This window comes from Oncorhynchus gorbuscha, linkage group LG03, assembly GCF_021184085.1.
Source record: "Oncorhynchus gorbuscha isolate QuinsamMale2020 ecotype Even-year linkage group LG03, OgorEven_v1.0, whole genome shotgun sequence".
In the NCBI taxonomy this organism is placed as follows: Eukaryota; Metazoa; Chordata; class Actinopteri; order Salmoniformes; family Salmonidae; genus Oncorhynchus; species Oncorhynchus gorbuscha.
The window spans coordinates 44,441,704-44,461,454 of NC_060175.1; the positions used below are offsets into that span (position 1 = coordinate 44,441,704).

Genomic DNA, 19,751 nt, shown 5'->3' on the forward strand with positions numbered 1-19,751 from the left:
AGGATAGGATAAAGTAATCCTTCTCACCCCCCCTCCCCCCCCTTAAAATATTTAGATGCACTATTGTAAAGTGGTTGTCTGGATGTCATAAGGATGGATGTCATAAGGTGAATGCACCAATTTGTAAGTCGCTCTGGATAAGAGCGTCTGCTAAATGACTTAAATGTAAATGTAAATGTTAAATATAACAAATTGCTTGCTTAACTTAAAGTGTGAAGATCAGTGGATTTGGTAGCCCAATTGTTTATATTAAGGTCGTTAACTTTTTCCTCTTACAATGTTCTTGTTGTTGTTATTATCCTGCGATGTCATGTCTGAGGGAACGTGCTGGGTCTGATATGGGGTCCTCAACTGTCAGGACACCCCATTGTTTGTGCTCCAACCTGGTCTCAGAGCATTTCATATTATTTTGAACATAAATCTGAGACACTCCATTTTGTATGATATGTTACACTTCGTATGGTATGTCCATCATTGTATGATATGTTACTAATTGCAATTTGTACAATATGTTACGAATTGAAATTTGTACAATATGTTAAGAATTTGGAAAACATACAATATGTTACAAATCCAAATGTGTTATGGCTAACATTAGCTAGGTGGCTAATGTGAACGTTAGCTAGTTGGCTAATGTTAGCTAGGTTAGGAGTTAAGGTTAGGGGATAGGATTAAATTTAAGGTTAGGAGTTAAGTTAAAGACTTAAGGTTAGGGTTAGGGGAAGGTAGTAAGTAGTTGCAAAGTTGTTAATTATCTCGAATGCTAAAGTTGTCTGTGATGAGATTCATGGTTCGGGCTAGGTACCTTAGTTCAAGTGAAAGGAAATCTTAACGCTACAGCATACAATGACATGGTACACAATTCCAACTTTGTGGCAACAGTGCTCTTGTGGCTGAATTGAAGCAAGTCCCCGCAGCAATGTTCTAACATCTAGTGGAAAGCCTTCCCAGAAGAGTGGAGGCTGTTATAGCAGCAAAGGGGGAACCAACTACATATTCATGTCCATGATTTTGAAATGAGATGTTCGATGAGGAGGTGTCCATGTACTTTTGGTCATGTATTCTGTTTAAACGCCAGCTCTTGTAACCCCTCATCTCCCCCTCCTCCTGTCACAGTGGTGTCCTACGAAAAGATTCTGAGATTAGCGTGTTGGATTAAAGCTTTACTTATCTTGAGAGTTTATAATACAGTCCAGAAGGAGATTGGAAGAATGGCCAAAGATGATATACACTTTGGCAGATCTCTTCCACCAGATAAAAATAAAATAAAATTAGGGACAAGATGACAGATATCAGGGGGATTATATATAATAAAGTCACAAATTAAAAGAAGAGCGCATATTTTTAATTATGTCATAGAAGAAGGGCAAACAACAAATCCTTCTTAGAAGAATTGAGAAAAGGGAATGGGCTGATCCAAAACAACAACAAAAACAATCTTATGTCTCATTTGAGAACAAGGCTGTGATATGGTTGAAGGGTGACAACATAGTTTGTCATTTTGGAGAACTGACAGTAGGAATTCATTGTACTGTACATTCAATCCTTACATTACAACAAGTATGTATAGCTGCTATAGGTATCACTTTTTTCTCATCCTTATACTCTAATAGGCATGTGTAAGGTTTCAGTTCAGCCTTCCACATTCTGATATACACATTCTGAGATTCATCCAGAATGTGGATTAGAAATGATAAAGTCCTGGTGAATTAGGAATTTATGAGAAGCAAGGGTGTTTTATGGTATTTTGTATTCTCCCAGTGCAATGATTATCGTCTCTGATTAATTTTCATATCAAGTGCTAGGGGGAAATTTGAGGAATGAAGAGCTGTGCCATTGAGCAAATGAGACTTCTCATCCCTGCAGACATTGTGGTTAAACTCAAGACACTATTTCACCAGCTCATACTTGTGGGGGCGTAGGGTACAGTCAGACAAACGAGAGCGGCTCTAAGTGATAATGTTCTCCCTGGGACTTGATTTCTGACCTAATTGTGGGAGCGTAGGCTACGTTTCTATGGACGCCCATCTCGCCTGCTACCTGATATAGGAATAAACGACAGCAAAGGCCAAAATGCTCTAGCTCAACATCCAATCTAGCATATGAGGGTCCTCTGGATATTATACATTTAATCAGCACATAAATCCAGGCGTGATGCAACAATTTTGTGAGGGAGAGGACAACGAGATGGATTAATAGGCCTGGAGATTTACGCAGGCACGATCTGTGCTGCTTTGGTTTCTAAGCTTCAATCAGGCTTTAAAATGAGAATGATAATGGTATTCAAATAAAAAAATTCTCAATTGACCATCACAGCAAGAACTGGCCCAAGTCTCAACACTGGAGCACACAGCCTGTTCTCATAGACTAAACGTAACATAGTAAAGTACATTCGGGACACTCAAATGAGTATTATATTTTACGTTTGGTATGGTTACATATGACAGAAGGTTATTTAAGGCAAAAACGAAAGTTGGGTGGTTGATGGGGTGTGCGTATAACGCAAATGTTTAATTTATTTATTAAATTCACTCCCTGTACTTGCTTCCCGTTTATTAGCTGTTTATTAACTGCCAATGTTTGTGTATGGAGATTGCATGGCAGTGTGCTCAATTTATACACCTGTCAGCAACGAATGTGGCTGAAATAGCCAAATCCACTCATTTGAAGGGGTGTCCACATACCTGTGCATTCAGGTTCAATTTGAGTTTGTTTTTCTTAAAAATGTATCACAACATAACACTAACTCTTTACACTAATTTCTATGGGCAGATTACTTCTAGGAAATGTAACTAAAATGAATATGACTTCCAGGGGGGTATACTCCAAAGCAGGATCAAGGAGTTGGCAAACTAACTTTCCTAAATATTCAGAAATATATATTTTTCTTCCTGAAAGCGTGAAATGGGCATTGTCTAAATGACCCCCGAACCAAAAACAAATACTGTATCTACGTTTAGCTTTCTTAATTAATCAACATCTATAGTTATTTCCGGTTGTTGGTTAACTAATTGATCCTACTTTCTAGTATACCCATCAGGACTGTACAAGACAACAACAATAACAATTAAATGACTAAAAAAGCAGTATGTTTGTACAGATACTTTTATTTTCACTTTGTGGGCCCCAGTTCTATAGGCTCCCATAAGGCAGAAGCAAAATTACTCCACCAGTAACTGCACACTGAGAACAAACACACTTCTGGAGAGAAGAGGATACCTGGGACATTCAGTAACTTTACACTGAGAACAAACACACTTCTGGAGAGAAGAGGATACCTGGGACATTCAGTAACTGCACACTGAGAACAAACACACTTCTGGAGAGAAGAGGATACCTGGGACATTCAGTAACTGCACACTGAGAACAAACACACTTCTGGAGAGAAGAGGATACCTGGGACATTCAGTAACTACACGCAGGGCAATGTACAGTATGTGTATATACAAAACAACATCAGCGGCAGAGGAAATACTGGCAGACACAATAAAGATATAAAAGTGTGGACACACATAATCACCTGGAATGGCGGAAGTATACGGGACACAGAAGAAAGTCTCTTTTCCCTTTGTGATTGAATATCCTTGTGCTATAATTGCTATTATAACTCAAATATGACATATTTTTTAAAAAATGTATGTTTTAAAAAACATAAATTATCAATAAATACATCAACAAGATATAACAATGAAACAATGAAAATATTGCATTTCTAAAAGAACTAATTTAAAAAAATGTGGCTAAATGTTTTGCCAGTGAGGGAAAATGTTGTAGTATTGAGTATTGAATTGAGTCAACAAAGTCAATTCTACATTGATGTTAAGAGACGAGAGAGAATGGATAGCTACTTTTTATAATATATTGTAATCTAGATACAAACAGGTTGCCTGGCTGTCTGTAGTCTGGTTCCCTTTAGGCAGTAGACATACGCTCTGAGATGAATGAGAACAATAGGTGATGTTACTCTCCTCCTCACAATGATGTACCATTACTGTATTCACAGTACGTTAGCAAAGCGCCTCAACAGGTTTGCATTCAACAGGTACACACCAAGCATTATCCCTAATCATGGTACTCAACATCGCATACATGGCTCTCCATATTGCTTAGGAACATTCAAGAGTGAATGCTAGGCAAATGTTAACTTTTTTGTAAAACACCTATACTTTTTTAGTTCAACACATAAATATATATATTTTATAATTATAATAACTAATATCATTATAATTGATGTATTTGGTTACTAATTTGTATTGTTGTTCCTTTGTGGGTATTTCTATCTATCTGACAGTGGAAAATAATAACCCTATAAGATTGGTCCAGTGGTTAACAAAGTTGGTACATGCATTGATTCGCAGGCTCCATCCGGTGATGTTGATCTAGTCATCATCGTCGTCTTCATCACTGTCCTTCATGGATATGCCCGACATCCCTCCTTCCCTCACCGACGCCGTGGCCTCCTCCAGGGTCAGTCTGTTCCGCACCGTGTCATACATCTTGCTGTTTAGTGTGGAGTCCAGGACGCCCTGCAGCCGGAAGTCACGGTACTTTTTCTGGAACAAGAGAGTAGAGAGGGTCATGGTTGGGACTAGCACACAGACGAAACATTCTCAGTCAGTTGCTAAGGCAAGAGAGGGCATGAAGCCAGGAATGCACTGCAATGTTTGGGTGAATCTCGACTGTTTAGAGTGGACTCCTCCCCTTGTCTCCTTTCCTCTATCTTAATCATTAAATAATTTAATTAGTGACAACAATTTCCCAGGCATCACAATGCTTTCACCTAGCATGTGTTTTTTAGGTCAGGAAAAATGTAGGAGTGGACAAACGGAGAAGAGGACACTTAACAGTTCACAATATTTCACACATTTAGCAAATTATCCAAGTGTAGCATGTTCCCCAAAGAGACATCCCCACAAACAGGGGTTGTCTTAAGGATATTCAGCAATGTTCCCATTAGGTCCCTTAAAGGGATTTTGGAGAGATGTTATCCACGGGACATTCAATGACGACAAGGAGCCATTTCACGATGGTCAAGGGGAAGTCCCATGATGCTCTCAGGGGAACGTTCTCTGCGGGACCTTTATGAATTACCCTTTAAGTTCCCAGAACTTCACTGAGAACCATGTCAGGACCTTTTTAGGCCATTCTCAGGACTTTAATTTGATGTAGATGCTCCAAAGGGAAGGTTCTTTGAGGGACCTTTGTGTAGTTCCCTGTAAGTCCCTAGGATGTCACTGAGAACCATGTCACAACATTTTAAGGACAATCTCAGGACTTTAATTTGACTTGTCCTTAGGACGTCACATGACGGGCCCAAGGAAACGGTCTCTGAGGTACCTTTGTCTAGTTCCCTGGACGTCACTGAGGACCATGTCAGGACCATTTTAGGACGTTGTGTTTTTTTGTCACATGATGGTGCCAGGTCTCTGAAACCATTATAAGTAAAGTAATTAAATTATATGTTTTTTTTTAAGGTAAGTGGTACGCTGTTAAGCTAAAATAGTGTAAAAATCTTTAATTAACAACAATATGATTACATTTGACATGATCACTTAGTCCTGACAAAATGACCCCACTTGGGATTTGAACACAGAACCTCTGGATTTGGGGTATGCTGATAGTAACGTCAAATGAATATAATTATTAGACGTAACGACTGGGTCAAAACATGAGAAAATAACTAAATACCAGCCGCTTGGGTAGCAACTTCATAATGCAAAAACAAATGTACTTGTTTTTTACTTAACCTATAATTAATTAGGCAAGTCAGTGAAGATCAATTTCTTATTTACAATGACGGCCTTCCTGGCCAAACCCTAACGGCGCTGGGCCAATTGTGCACCGCCCTATGGGACTCCCAATCACGGCCGGTTGTGATACAGCCTGGAATTGAATCAGGGTCAGTAGTGATGCCTCTAACACTGAGGTGCAGTGCCTTAGACTGATGAGCCACTTGGGAGCCCCAGAAGCCATGACTCATTAAAATAATATTTAATATGCAGAAATGTCATTAATATTTTTATAAATATGTTGGCAAATGATTTATTCGCTTGGGCCTCAGAACAGCCCTTGGAGGGAGTTGTCACATGATAATTCCTGGGTTATCAAGCATCATTGCTTAAATAATGCACGCTCTAGAATGCCCTTCAAGCCAATCAGAAATGAGTATTCAACAATGCCATGGTATAATTACCTATAATATACAGTGGCAAGAAAAAGTATGTGAATCCTTTGGAATTACCTGGATTTCTGCATAAATTAGTCATACAATTTCATCTGAACTTCATCTTAGTCACACCAGTAGACAAACAGTGTGCTTAAACTAATAACACACAACTTATTTTTATTTTTCTTGCCTATATTGTATACATCATTTAAACATAACTTCTCCAAAACCTAATTGGACTCAGGAGTCAGCTAACCTGGAGTCCAAATCAATGAGATGAGATTGGAGATGTTGGTTAAAGCTGCCCTCTCCTATAAAAACACTAACAAAATGTATGTTTTTTATTCACAAGAAGTATTGCCTGATTAATTAATTTTCAGAGGAAGTTGCTAGTGGCAGGTCGATTTGTTGCTAAATGACATTGTGATGACATTGCGTGATGAAGTAACAAAGTAAAACTGTGTCATTACGTAGAATACACAATGACATTACTCAAATTGATATAAACACAACACTTTTTATATGATCAGATATTTTTATTTTTCAACACAACACATTGAATTATTTAACAATTACACACTACACATTATTGAACAATTAAATTGTATATATTTTCTTTTTAACTAGTAAACCTACACATTCTGAACAATTATAGTTTTAGGCAGCCTATTGGCAGTTAACATGCTACCTAACTGATCAACAATTATAGGTACAAGCTAATAACAGGGTATACAGTTGAAGTCGAAAGTTTACATACACGTAGGTTGGAGTCATTAAAACTCGTTCTTCAACCACTACACAAAGTTATTCTTAACAGACTATAGTTTTGGCAAGTCGGTCAGGACATCTACTTTGTGCATGACACAAGTAATTTTTCCAACAATTGTTTACAGACAGATTATTTCACTGTATCACAATTCCAGTGGGTCAGAAGTTTACATACACTAAGCTGACTGTGCCTTTAAACAGCTTGGAAAATTCCAGAAAATTATGTCATGGCTTTAGAAGCTTCTGAAAAGCTAATTGACAGAATTTGAGTCAATTGGAAGTGTACCTGTGGATGTATTTCAAGGCTTACCTTCAAACTCAGTGCCTCTTTGCTTGACATCATGGGAAAATCAAAATAAATTAGCCAAACCTCCACAAGTCTTGTTCATCCGTGGGAACAATTTCCAAACGCCCGAAGGTACCACATTCATCTGTACAAACAATAGTATGCAAGTATAAACACCATGTGACCACGCAGCCGTCATACTGCTCAGGAAGGAGACGCGTTCTGTCTCATAGAGATGAACGTACTTTGGTGCGACAAGTGAAAATCAATCCCAGAACAACAGCAAAGGACCGTGTGAAGATGCTGGAGGAAACAGGTACAAAAGTATCTATATCCACAGTAAAACGAGTCCTATATCAACATAACCTGAAAGGCCGCTCAGCGAGGAAGAAGCCACTGCCCCTAAACCACCACAAAAAAGCCAGACTACAGTTTGCAACTGCACATGGGGACAAAAATCATACTTTTTGGAGAAATGTCCTCTGGTCTGATGAAACAAAAAATAGAACTGTTTGGCCATAATGACCATTGTTACGTTTGGAGGAAAAAGTGGGAGGCTTGCAAGCTGAAGAACACCATCCCAACCGTGAAGCACGGGGTTGGCAGCATCACGTTGTGAGGGTGTTTTGCTGCACGATGGGCTGGTGCACTTCACAAAATAGATGGCATCATGAGGAATTTGAACATTATGTGAATATATTGAAGCAACATCTCAAGACATCAGTCAGGAAGTTAAAGCTTGGTTGGAAATGGGTCTTCCAAATGAACAATGGCCCCAAGCATACTTTCAAAGTTGTGGAAAAATGACTTAAGGCCAACAAAGTCAAGGTATTGGAGTGGCCATCACAAAGCCCAGACCTCAATCCTATAGAACATATGTGGGCAGAACTGAAAACGTGTGTGCGAGCAAGGAGGCATACAAACCTGACTCAGTTACACCAACTACAGTGGGGCAAAAAAGTATTTAGTCAGCCACCAATTGGTGGCAGGCCTCTCTCATCTTTTGAAGTGGGAGAACTTGCACAATTGGTGGCTGACTAAATACCTTTTTGCCCCACTCTATGTCATAAGGAATGGGCCAAAATTCACCCAACTTATTGTGGGAATCTTGTGGAAGGCTACCCAAAACGTTTGACCCAAGTTAAAAAATTTAAAGGTAATTCTACCAAATACTAATTGAGTGTATGCAAACTTCTGACCCACTGGGAATGTGATGAAAGAAATAAAAGCTGAAATAAATCATTCTCTCTACTATTATTCTGACATTTCACATTCTTAAAATAAAGTGGTGATCCAAACTGACCTAAGACAGGGAATTTTAACTTGGATTAAATGTCAGGAATTGTGAAAAACTGAGCTTAAATGTATTTGGCTATGGTGTATGTAAACTTCAGACTTCAACTGTATATCCTATCCTATTGAACAAGCAATTTAACTCAAATAGTGATGTGTGCGCTAGGCATCTCTCTCCAGGTTGTTGTGCTGCTTGGCTGGATAGCTGCTTACTGGTTTCCTCCAGATATTGCCACTGTTCTCGCTCACACTGCAGTACACACTGCCACCATCAGCTGTGTGTCTCCGCCAGTTCCAGAAAGTCCACTCCTTGCATACGTACTGTAAATACGATGAATCATAGATTGGCAAGGAAATCAACTTCATCTTCACTGTCCAACTGCATTGTCACGGAGCTGGAAACAGCAGTAGAGGATGGAGTGGCCTTAAAGCTGTATGCTGCTGTGGTGCCAAACTGCTGCTGAACTTCACCTGGTAGCTTATGCTGGTAACAGGTATCAGCAGCCAGCTTCAGTCCATACCTCACCAGGAGTATAGAGTTGAGAGTGTGCAGTGACATTATATTTCTTAACTTCGACTTGACCATACCCATTTGGCTGAATAACCGTTCAACCTCTGCATTTGATTGTGGCAAAGAGAGGGCAGCGAGTGCAGCTCTGCACAGTTCTTCAAATGGATTTGACCCGGAAGAGTCCGTGTAGTTATTCACCTCACTCCAAAATTCAAATGTATTTTCAGTCCCACCTAAACAGATGAATGTTTCTCCATTGGGAAACAATTTGATCAATTGTTTGAGGGCTGGTACCCCAGTAACTCAGCTACTTTAATAATTTCAGTGGTGTCTTTATTGACACTGAACAAGGCCATGTTTCACAAGGCTTTAAGGTTGTCTGGGAGCCTTGCTTACAGCTCCTTGCTTATTAAAGCAACAATGTAGTTGATGCACCGTCTCCGAATGACCTTTTTGTTCTCTGGCGCAAGACTGAGTTGGTACACTGTGCTCTTTAAAAGGTATCAAGGTGTGGTGATGGACTGAGACGTCCATCAATGGCATCCTTCAGGACATACATTTGTGCCATAGGGTTGACTACTCTGCTGCAAATTGATATTAAGAGGTGTACCAGATTGTCCAAAAGCTTGACAGGATCTGTTTGCTCTCCCTCAAATGACTTCACTGCAACTTGTACGTTGGACAGGATTGATTTCAAGAATGTCAGGTAGACATAGTTGGTCTTGTCCACGTATGTGGCGTGGAGCACATCCGCCATGTAGCAACGCTCACTGGCCTTGGTCAACTCAAAGTGGAGTTTCAGTTCTTCCCACTGGCTGAATCTACGAGTTACCGCAGGCTCAATCGATAGCCAACGTGTGGCACACACTTTGGTGATCTGCAGGGGTTTCTGGCCACAATTAATGGTGGCATACACTGCTTTGTACACCTCGCGCCGTTTTGGGGAATTGGAAAACCCGTTGTAGGTTTCCTGATTAAGTACTCAACACTTCTAGGGATGGTTTATTTGGATGCTGCACTGTCAGCCAATTGTAAAGAATGATACACACAGGGGATGAGTACCAAATTGGGCAATGCACATTCTTCCTTGAAAATCTTGTGCACCCTGTTGTGCACCCCAGTCATCACGGACACATTATCAGTGCCAATACCCTGAAGATTCTCTTTTTTAAAGTTACACTTCTCAAGAAACTCAACTAATGCGTTTGATATTGATCTGGCAACGCCCCCTTCCAATTCAACCAGCCCGAGAAATGTGGACACAACGGTTATTTTTTTAGCACTGAAATACCGAATCACCACACCCAGGTATTTCGAGACACTGACATCAGTGGACTCATCCAAAAGGAAACTGAACTTCTTCTCCCTCACATCTGATGTTACCCGTTTGAGAAAATATGGAGCCAGTACTCCCCTAATAATTTCTGTGCACTTGGAAGTTGTTGCTGCCACAGAATCTGAAAAGGCAGGTTTGCAAGCCATACCTGTAATGGCGTTCTTCGTTTGTAGAAAGAGAGTCGGACCGAAATGCAGCGTGGTGGTTACTCATGATCTTTAATGAAGAGATCGCGATACATGAAATAACTTATACATATACAAAAACAACAAACGAAATGTGAAACCTATTACAGCCTATCTGGTGAAACTACACAGAGACAGGAACAATCACCCACGAAATACAAAGCGAAACCAGGCTACCTAAATACGGTTCCCAATCAGAGACAACGAGAATCACCTGACTCTGATTGAGAACCGCCTCAGGCAGCCAAGCCCATACAACACCCCTACTCAGCCGCAATCCCAATAATACAAAAACCCCAATACGAAATACAACAACATAAACCCATGTCACACCCTGGCCTGACCAAATAATTAAAGAAAACACAAAATACTAAGACCAAGGCGTGACAGAACCCCCCCCCCCCCTAAGGTGCGGACTCCCGGACGCACCTCAAAACCATAGGGAGGATCCGGGTGGGCGTCTGTCCATGGTGGCGGTTCCGGCTCGGGACGTGGACCCCACTCCATTAATGTCCTAGTTCCTCCCCTTCGCGTCCTGGGATAATCCACCCTCGCCGCCGACCATGGCCTAATAGTCCTCACCCAGAACCCCACAGAACTGAGGAGCAGCTCGTGACTGAGGGGCATCTCAGGACTGAGGGACAGCTCGGGACTGAGGGGCAGCTCGGGACTAAGGGGCAGCTCGGGACTGAGGGGCAGCTCGGGACTGAGGCAGCTCGGACTGAGGGGAAGCTCGGAGCTGAGGGGCAGCTTGGGGCTGAGGGGCAGCTCGGGACTGAGGGTAGCTCGAGACTGAGGGGCAGCCCGGAACTGAGGGGCAGACCGGAACTGAGGGGCAGCCCAGAACTGAGGGGAAGCCCAGTACTGAGAGAAATCCCAGTACTGAGAGGAAGCCCAGTACTGAGAGGAAGCCCAGTACTGAGATGAAGCTCAGGCAGGTAGTAGGCTCCGGTAGATCCTGGCTGGCTGGCGGATCTGGAAGATTCTGGTTGACTAGCAGATCTGGAAGAGACTGGTTGACTGGCAGATCTGGAAGAGACTGGTTGACTGGCAGATCTGGAAGAGACTGGTTGACTGGCAGATCTGGAAGAATCTGGTTGACTGGCAGATCTAGAAGATCATGGCTGACTGGCGGATCTAGCTGCTCTATGCAGACTGACAGCTCCTTGCAGACTGACAGCTCTGGCAGCTCCATGCAGGCTGACAGCTCCTTGCAGACTGGCAGCTCTTTGCAGACTGACAGCTCTTTGCAGACTGACAGCTCTGGCTGCTTCATGCAGACTGACAGCTCTGGCTGCTTCGAACAGACTGACAGCTTTGACTGCTCCATGCAGGCTGACAGCTCTGGCTGCTTTATGCAGACTGACAGCTCTGACTGCTCCATACAGGCTGACAGCACCCTGCAGACTGGTAGCTCCTTGCAGACTGACAGCTCCTTGCAGACTGACAGCTCCTTGCAGACTGGCAGCTCTTTGCAGACTGACAGCTCTGGCTGCTTCATGCAGACTGACAGCTCTGGCTGCTTCGAACAGACTGACAGCTTTGACTGCTCCATGCATACTGACAGCTCTGGCTGCGTCATGCAGACTGACAGCTCTGACTGCTCCATGCAGGCTGACAGCACCCTGCAGACTGGCAGCTCTTTGCAGACTGACAGCTCTTTGCAGACTGACAGCTCCTTGCAGACTGACAGCTCCTTGCAGACTGACAGCACCTTGCAGACTGACAGCTCCCTGCAGACTGGCAGCTCAGGCTGCTCCGAACAGGCAGGAGACTCCGGCAGCGCTGTAGAGGAGGAAGGCTCTGATAGCGCTGAACAGGCGGGAGACTCCGACAGCGCAGGAGGGCAGGAAGGCTCTGATAGCGCTGAACAGACAGGAGACTCCAGTAGCGCAGGAGGGAAGGAAGGCTCTGGCTGTGCTGAACAGGCGAGAGACTCCAACAGCGCAGGAGGGAAGGAAGGCTCTAGCTGTGCTGAACAGGCGAGGCGCACAGAAGGCCTGGTGCTTGGGGCTGGAACTGGTGCTACAGGATTGAGGATACGCACAGGAAGCCTGGTGTGGGGAGCTGCTACAGGAGGACTGGTGTGTGGATGTGGCTCTGGATAGACCGGACTGTGCAGGCGCACTGGAGCTCTTGAGCACCGAGCCTGCCCAAGCTTACCTGGCTCGATGCCCACTCTAGCCCGGCCAATACGAAGGGCTGGTATGTGCTGCAACTGGCTATGCACCCGCACTGGAAACACCGTGCGCTCCATAGCATAACACGGTGTCTGCCCGGTCTCTCTAGCCCACCGGTAAGCACAGGGAGTTTGCGCAGGTCTCCTACCTGGTGTAGCCATACTCCCTTTAAGCCCCTCCAATAATTTTCTTGGGCTGCTTTTTGGGCTTCCAACCGCGTCGCCGTGCTGCCTTCTCATACCAGCGCCTCTCCGCTTTAGCCGCCTCTATTACTTCCTTGGGACGGCGATATTCTCCAGGCTCAGCCCAGGGTCCTTTTCCGTCTAATATCATCTCCCAAGACCAGAAGTCCCTATATCGCTGCTCCTCACGATTAACAGGGAGAGTTGGCTCAGGTCTGACTCCTGACTCAGCTACTCTCTCTCTGAGCCCTCCCCCAATAAATATTTGGGGGTTACTTTCGGTTTTCGCTCTGCGCCGCCGTGTCTTTCTTTTCCACTCCTTTTCGCCTATAGCCCTCTTCGCACTGCTCTAGCGAATCCCAGGCGGGCTCCTGCACTCTCTCTGGGTCGGCCGCCCACCTGTCTATTTCTTCCCACGTCGTAAGAAAAAGGAAAAGAAAGAGGACAACAAAGTGAAACAGTCAGCACTTCTATTGCAACTTCGTATTTCGTCGTCCTAACGTAGTCTACACTGCTATCTGCCCAGCAGCTAGCCAGCTAGCAAACGTCCACTGTCTACCGAATAGCAGCACTGTAGAAACTATTACACTCAACTGAACGACTTGATTCGTGTAGTGTTAGCTAGCTACATAGTTGTCTTTGCTGTCTTCGTATCCAAGATAATTGTGTAGTTTAGAGCGTGTAGTCTTAGAGTGATTATCTTAATTTACCGAGGTTAGCTAGCCAGCTATTTGTCGTCCTTAACGTAGGAGACACTGCTAGATAGCCAACAGCTAGCCAACGTCTATTGAATAGAACTTCCGCACTCAACAACCCGGTCGCATTCCGCTTCGCTCCACAGGTAGTATCACATTTTTCATTTCATTTCATTACAGCACAACGGTTTGATTTGTTTGATCGTAGCTAGCTACATAGCTAGCTACATAGCCGTCTGTGTATCAAAGATAATTGTGTAGTCTAGAGCGATTTTCTAGGTTAGCTAGCCAGCTATTGTCGTTCTTTTAACGCAACGTAACGTAATCAACACTGCTAGCTAGCCAGCTAGCCCCCGAATAGCAGCACTGTAGAAACTACTACACTCAACGGAACGACTTGATTAGTGTAGTGTCAACAACGCAGCCACTGTCAGCTAGCCTACAAAGTCAACAACGCAGCCACTGCCAGCTAGCCTACTTCAGCAGTACTGTATCATTTTTAATAATTTTAGTCAATAAGATTCTTGCTACGTAAGCTTAACTTTCTGAACATTCGAGACGTGTAGTCCACTTGTCATTCCAATCTCCTTGCATTAGCGTAGCCTCTTCTGTAGCCTGTCAACTATGTGTCTGTCTATCCCTGTTCTCCCCTCTCTGCACAGACCATACAAACGCTCCACACCGCGTGGCCGCTGCCACCCTAATCTGGTGGTCCCAGCGCGCACGACCCACGTGGAGTTCCAGGTCTCCGGTAGCCTCTGGAACTGCCGATCTGCAGCCAACAAGGCAGAGTTCATCTCAGCCTATGCCTCCCTCCAGTCCCTCGACTTCTTGGCACTGACAGAAACATGGATCACCACAGATAACACTGCTACTCCTACTGCTCTCTCTTCGTCCGCCCACGTGTTCTCGCACACCCCGAGAGCTTCTGGTCAGCGGGGTGGTGGCATAGGGATCCTTATCTCTCCCATGTGGTCATTCTCTCTTTCTCCCCTTACCCATCTGTCTATCGCCTCCTTTGAATTTCATGCTGTCACAGTTACCAGCCCTTTCAAGCTTAACATCCTTATCATTTATCGCCCTCCAGGTCCCCTCGGAGAGTTCATCAATGAGCTTGATGCCTTGATAAGCTCCTTTCCTGAGGACGGCTCACCTCTCACAGTTCTGGGCGACTTTAACCTCCCCACGTCTACCTTTGACTCATTCCTCTCTGCCTCCTTCTTTCCACTCCTCTCCTCTTTTGACCTCACCCTCTCACCTTCCCCCTACTCACAAGGCAGGCAATACGCTCGACCTCATCTTTACTAGATGCTGTTCTTCCACTAACCTCATTGCAACTCCCCTCCAAGTCTCCGACCACTACCTTGTATCCTTTTCCCTCTCGCTCTCATCCAACACTTCCCACACTGCCCCTACTCGGATGGTATCGCGCCGTCCCAACCTTCGCTCCCTCTCCCCCGCTACTCTCTCCTCTTCCATCCTATCATCTCTTCCCTCTGCTCAAACCTTCTCCAACCTATCTCCTGATTCTGCCTCCTCAACCCTCCTCTCCTCCCTTTCTGCATCCTTTGACTCTCTATGTCCCCTATCTTCCAGGCCGGCTCGGTCCTCCCCTCCCGCTCCGTGGCTTGACGACTCAATGCGAGCTCACAGAACAGGGCTCCGGAAGGCCGAGCGGAAATGGAGGAAAACTCGCCTCCCTGCGGACCTGGCATCCTTTCACTCCCTCCTCTCTACATTTTCCTCCTCTGTCTCTGCTGCTAAAGCCACTTTCTACCACTCTAAATTCCAAGCATCTGCCTCTAACCCTAGGAAGCTCTTTGCCACATTCTCCTCCCTCCTGAATCCTCCTCCCCCTCCCCCCCTCCTCCCTCTCTGCAGATGACTTCGTCAACCATTTTGAAAAGAAGATCGACGACATCCGATCCTCGTTTGCTAAGTCAAACAACACCGCTGGTTCTGCTCACACTGCCCTACCCTGTGCTCTGACCTCTTTCTCCCCTCTCTCTCCAGATGAAATCTCGCGTCTTGTGACGGCCGGCCGCCCAACAACCTGCCCGCTCGACCCTATCCCCTCCTCTCTTCTCCAGACCATTTCCGGAGACCTTCTCCCTTACCTCACCTCGCTCATCAACTTATCCCTAACCGCTGGCTACGTCCCTTCCGTCTTCAAGAGAGCGAGAGTTGCACCCCTTCTGAAAAAACCTACACTCGATCCCTCCGATGTCAACAACTACAGACCAGTATCCCTTCTTTCTTTTCTCTCCAAAACTCTTGAACGTGCCGTCCTTGGTCAGCTCTCCCGCTATCTCTCTCAGAATGACCTTCTTGATCCAAATCAGTCAGGTTTCAAGACTAGTCATTCAACTGAGACTGCTCTTCTCTGTATCACGGAGGCGCTCCGCACCGCTAAAGCTAACTCTCTCTCCTCTGCTCTCATCCTTCTAGACCTATCGGCTGCCTTCGATACTGTGAACCATCAGATCCTCCTCTCCACCCTCTCCGAGTTGGGCATCTCCGGCGCGGCCCACGCTTGGATTGCGTCCTACCTGACAGGTCGCTCCTACCAGGTGGCGTGGCGAGAATCTGTCTCCTCACCACGCGCTCTCACCACTGGTGTCCCCAGGGCTCTGTTCTAGGCCCTCTCCTATTCTCGCTATACACCAAGTCACTTGGCTCTGTCATAACCTCACATGGTCTCTCCTATCATTGCTATGCAGACGACACACAATTAATCTTCTCCTTTCCCCCTTCTGATGACCAGGTGGCGAATCGCATCTCTGCATGTCTGGCAGACATATCAGTGTGGATGACGGATCACCACCTCAAGCTGAACTTCGGCAAGACGGAGCTGCTCTTCCTCCCGGGGAAGGACTGCCCGTTCCATGATCTCGCCATCACGGTTGACAACTCCATTGTGTCCTCCTCCCAGAGCGCTAAGAACCTTGGCGTGATCCTGGACAACAAACTGTCGTTCTCAACTAACATCAAGGCGGTGGCCCGTTCCTGTAGGTTCATGCTCTACAACATCCGCAGAGTACGACCCTGCCTCACACAGGAAGCGGCGCAGGTCCTAATCCAGGCACTTGTCATCTCCCGTCTGGATTACTGCAACTCGCTGTTGGCTGGGCTCCCTGCCTGTGCCATTAAACCCCTACAACTCATCCAGAACGCCGCAGCCCGTCTAGTGTTCAACCTTCCCAAGTTCTCTCACGTCACCCCGCTCCTCCGCTCTCTCCACTGGCTTCCAGTTGAAGCTCGCATCCGCTACAAGACCATGGTGCTTGCCTACGGAGCTGTGAGGGGAACGGCACCTCAGTACCTCCAGGCTCTGATCAGGCCCTACACCCAAATAAGGGCACTGCGTTCATCCACCTCTGGCCTGCTCGCCTCCCTACCACTGAGGAAGTACAGTTCCCGCTCAGCTCAGTCAAAACTGTTCGCTGCTCTGGCTCCCCAATGGTGGAACAAACTCCCTCACGACGCCAGGACAGCGGAGTCAATCACCACCTTCCGGAGACACTTGAAACCCCACCTCTTTAAGGAATACCTAGGATAGGATAAAGTAATCCTTCTCACCCCCCCCCTTAAAATATTTAGATGCACTATTGTAAAGTGGTTGTTCCACTGGATGTCATAAGGTGAATGCACCAATTTGTAAGTCGCTCTGGATAAGAGTGTCTGCTAAATGACTTAAATGTAAATGTAAATGTATACTCCATGCCATTGCTGTCCATAACGTCCTCCTTTTTCTGCTCCTGCTGTCGCTGCCTGTAACCACGCCACTCGGTCCGTGTGTGGTGGGTGATTCTGTAACGGCATTCTTCGTTTGTAGAAAGAGTATCGGACTGAAATGCAGCGTGGTGGTTACTCATGATCTTTAATGAAGAGATCGCGATACATGAAATAACTTATACATATACAAAAACAACAAACGGAACGTGAAACCTATTACAGCCTATCTGGTGAAACTACACAGAGGCAGGAACAATCACGCACGAAATACAAAGCGAAACCAGGCTACCTAAATACGGTTCCCAATCAGAGACAACGAGAATCACCTGACTCTGATTGAGAACCGCCTCAGGCAGCCAAGCCCATACAACACCCCTACTCAGCCGCAATCCCAATAATACAAAAACCCCAATATGAAATACAACAACATAAACCCAGGTCACACCCTGGCCTGACCAAATAATTAAAGAAAACACAAAATCCTAAGACCAAGGCGTGACAATATCTAAATGGTTGCATGCTACCAGCGAACAATGCACCGCAAATGCCATTGCCATAGTAGCTTCTGAACTTTTGCAGTTATCCACTTTCTTAACCAACTGTGGTAATGTAGACTGCGTTGTGGGGTTGTACGGTTCAGATTTAGATTTATTTATATGCTTTGCTGTAGCACAATGTTTTTTGAAGGCATACATTTTTGCAAGCATATCTGATTTGCAGTACGTACTGTATACCCGACAATCATCCCCAATTACTGGCTTCAGCCACCCTTTAAATTCAGGTACAGACGCCCACTCTGTACTTCTGGCTGTACAATTTTGATTGAAACATGTTGAGTGACGTTGTAAGTTCTGTTCAAGATCAAACATTCGTGACCAACTATATTCATTGGGTTTGTCTCGTCGAATGCATTCTACTGCTGCTGGAGTCAGCCAACAATGATTTGCAATTTGCTGAAATTGCTGCAGGCCTACTGCTGCCTGTGCACGAGCTGAGCGCCTGCTGCTGACGTCACTCACAATGCACTTTTGTAGCCAGGCATGTATGTTGTGACTGAGTGTGTGACAGGGAAAATTGTTTTTGTGTCATTTAGAGGGAAAATGCGTGCATTTTAGTGTTTGAGTCACTTTTCAAAAGTTGCTAAAATACATCTTTCAAATAGCAAAATTTGTTGTTAGGTGCTGTTTGAAATAAGTTGCCAGGGTAGTCTGAGAAGTTGCTAAATCTAGCTACAAAATTGCTAAATTGGCATCACTGGCCTCAGGGTCAGGTCTCAGGACTTGCTATCGTCGATGGAAAAATAAATTCCCAAGTTTATCAAGACATTTTGCAGGAGAATATAAAGCTATCTGTCCACCTATTGAAGCTCAACAGAAGTTGGTAGATGCAACAGGACAACGACCCAAAACACCAGAAGTAAATCAACAATAGAATGTCTTCAACATAAGAAAATACACCTTCTGGAGTGGCCCAGTCAGAGTCCTGACCTCAACCCGATTTAAAATGCTGTGGCATGACCTCGAGAGCAGTTCACACCAGACATCCTAAGAATATTGCTGAACTGAAACAGTTTTGTAAAGATGAATGGTCCAACATTCGTCCTGATCATTGTGCAGGTCTGTTCCGCAACTACAGAAAACATTTGGCTGAGTTTATTGCTGCCAAAGGAGGGTCAACCAGTTTTTAAATCCAATGATGCACATACTTTTCCCACCCTGTACTGTGAATGTTTACACGGTGTGTTCAATAAAGACATGAAAACATATTGTTTGTGTGTTATTAGTTTAAGCAGACTGTGTTTGTCTATTGTTGTGACTTAGATGAAGATCAGTTCAAATTTTATGACCAATTCATTCCAAAGGGTTCACATACTTTTTCTTGCCACTGTATATATGGACTTAGAAAATGAGTGCCATCTGCACTGTTATTTTAGTTATTAGTTAATCTGACTATTCTCACATCATTGATTTAATTAACTTATTTCAGCTATTTGAGTTAGTTTTTTTCCATATTGTTGTTTAATGTTGGTGGGGCATATTTTAATGTTACTCCGGTATCACTATAATAAATATAATCGTTTTTTTGTGTATTTTTAACAGAGCTGAGATTTACTTTGAAGTGAAAAGTGTAGGAGTACAGGTGAACTCAGTCATTGACATTAACTTGGTGTCGTAGCAGGAAGATCGGAATGCAATGTAATCATGTATGCCGAAGTGGATCCAATATGTACGTTGAAAACATAATGTTAAAAGCACTTTTTGTGTGGGTGTCCCTAACATTGCCAAAAGACAAAGAGCTGTGAATGGATAAGTGATTCACCAATCAGGGCCCTTGATGGGCTTAGCAACAGTAACAAGGAGTGAGGGGTAATGAAACTAGGGTCCGGTTGCCCTGGATAGAGAGTTACATTTTGT

General features: G+C 44.5%; 1 protein-coding gene across 7 annotated transcripts in view; it reads right to left on the reverse strand.

Annotated features, from left to right (window-relative positions):
* Nucleotides 1-3,095: 3,095 nt before the first annotated feature.
* The window catches only part of LOC124031418 (calcium-dependent secretion activator 1), a 219,398-nt gene continuing 202,742 nt past the window's right edge, over nt 3,096-19,751 (reverse strand). For all 7 annotated transcript variants that reach the window (XM_046342634.1, XM_046342633.1, XM_046342636.1 and 4 more), the window contains one exon: nt 3,096-4,553. In XM_046342634.1, coding sequence (XP_046198590.1) covers nt 4,380-4,553 — 174 coding nt within the window. In that variant the 3' untranslated portion in view covers nt 3,096-4,379. The remainder of the gene's footprint in view (nt 4,554-19,751) is intronic.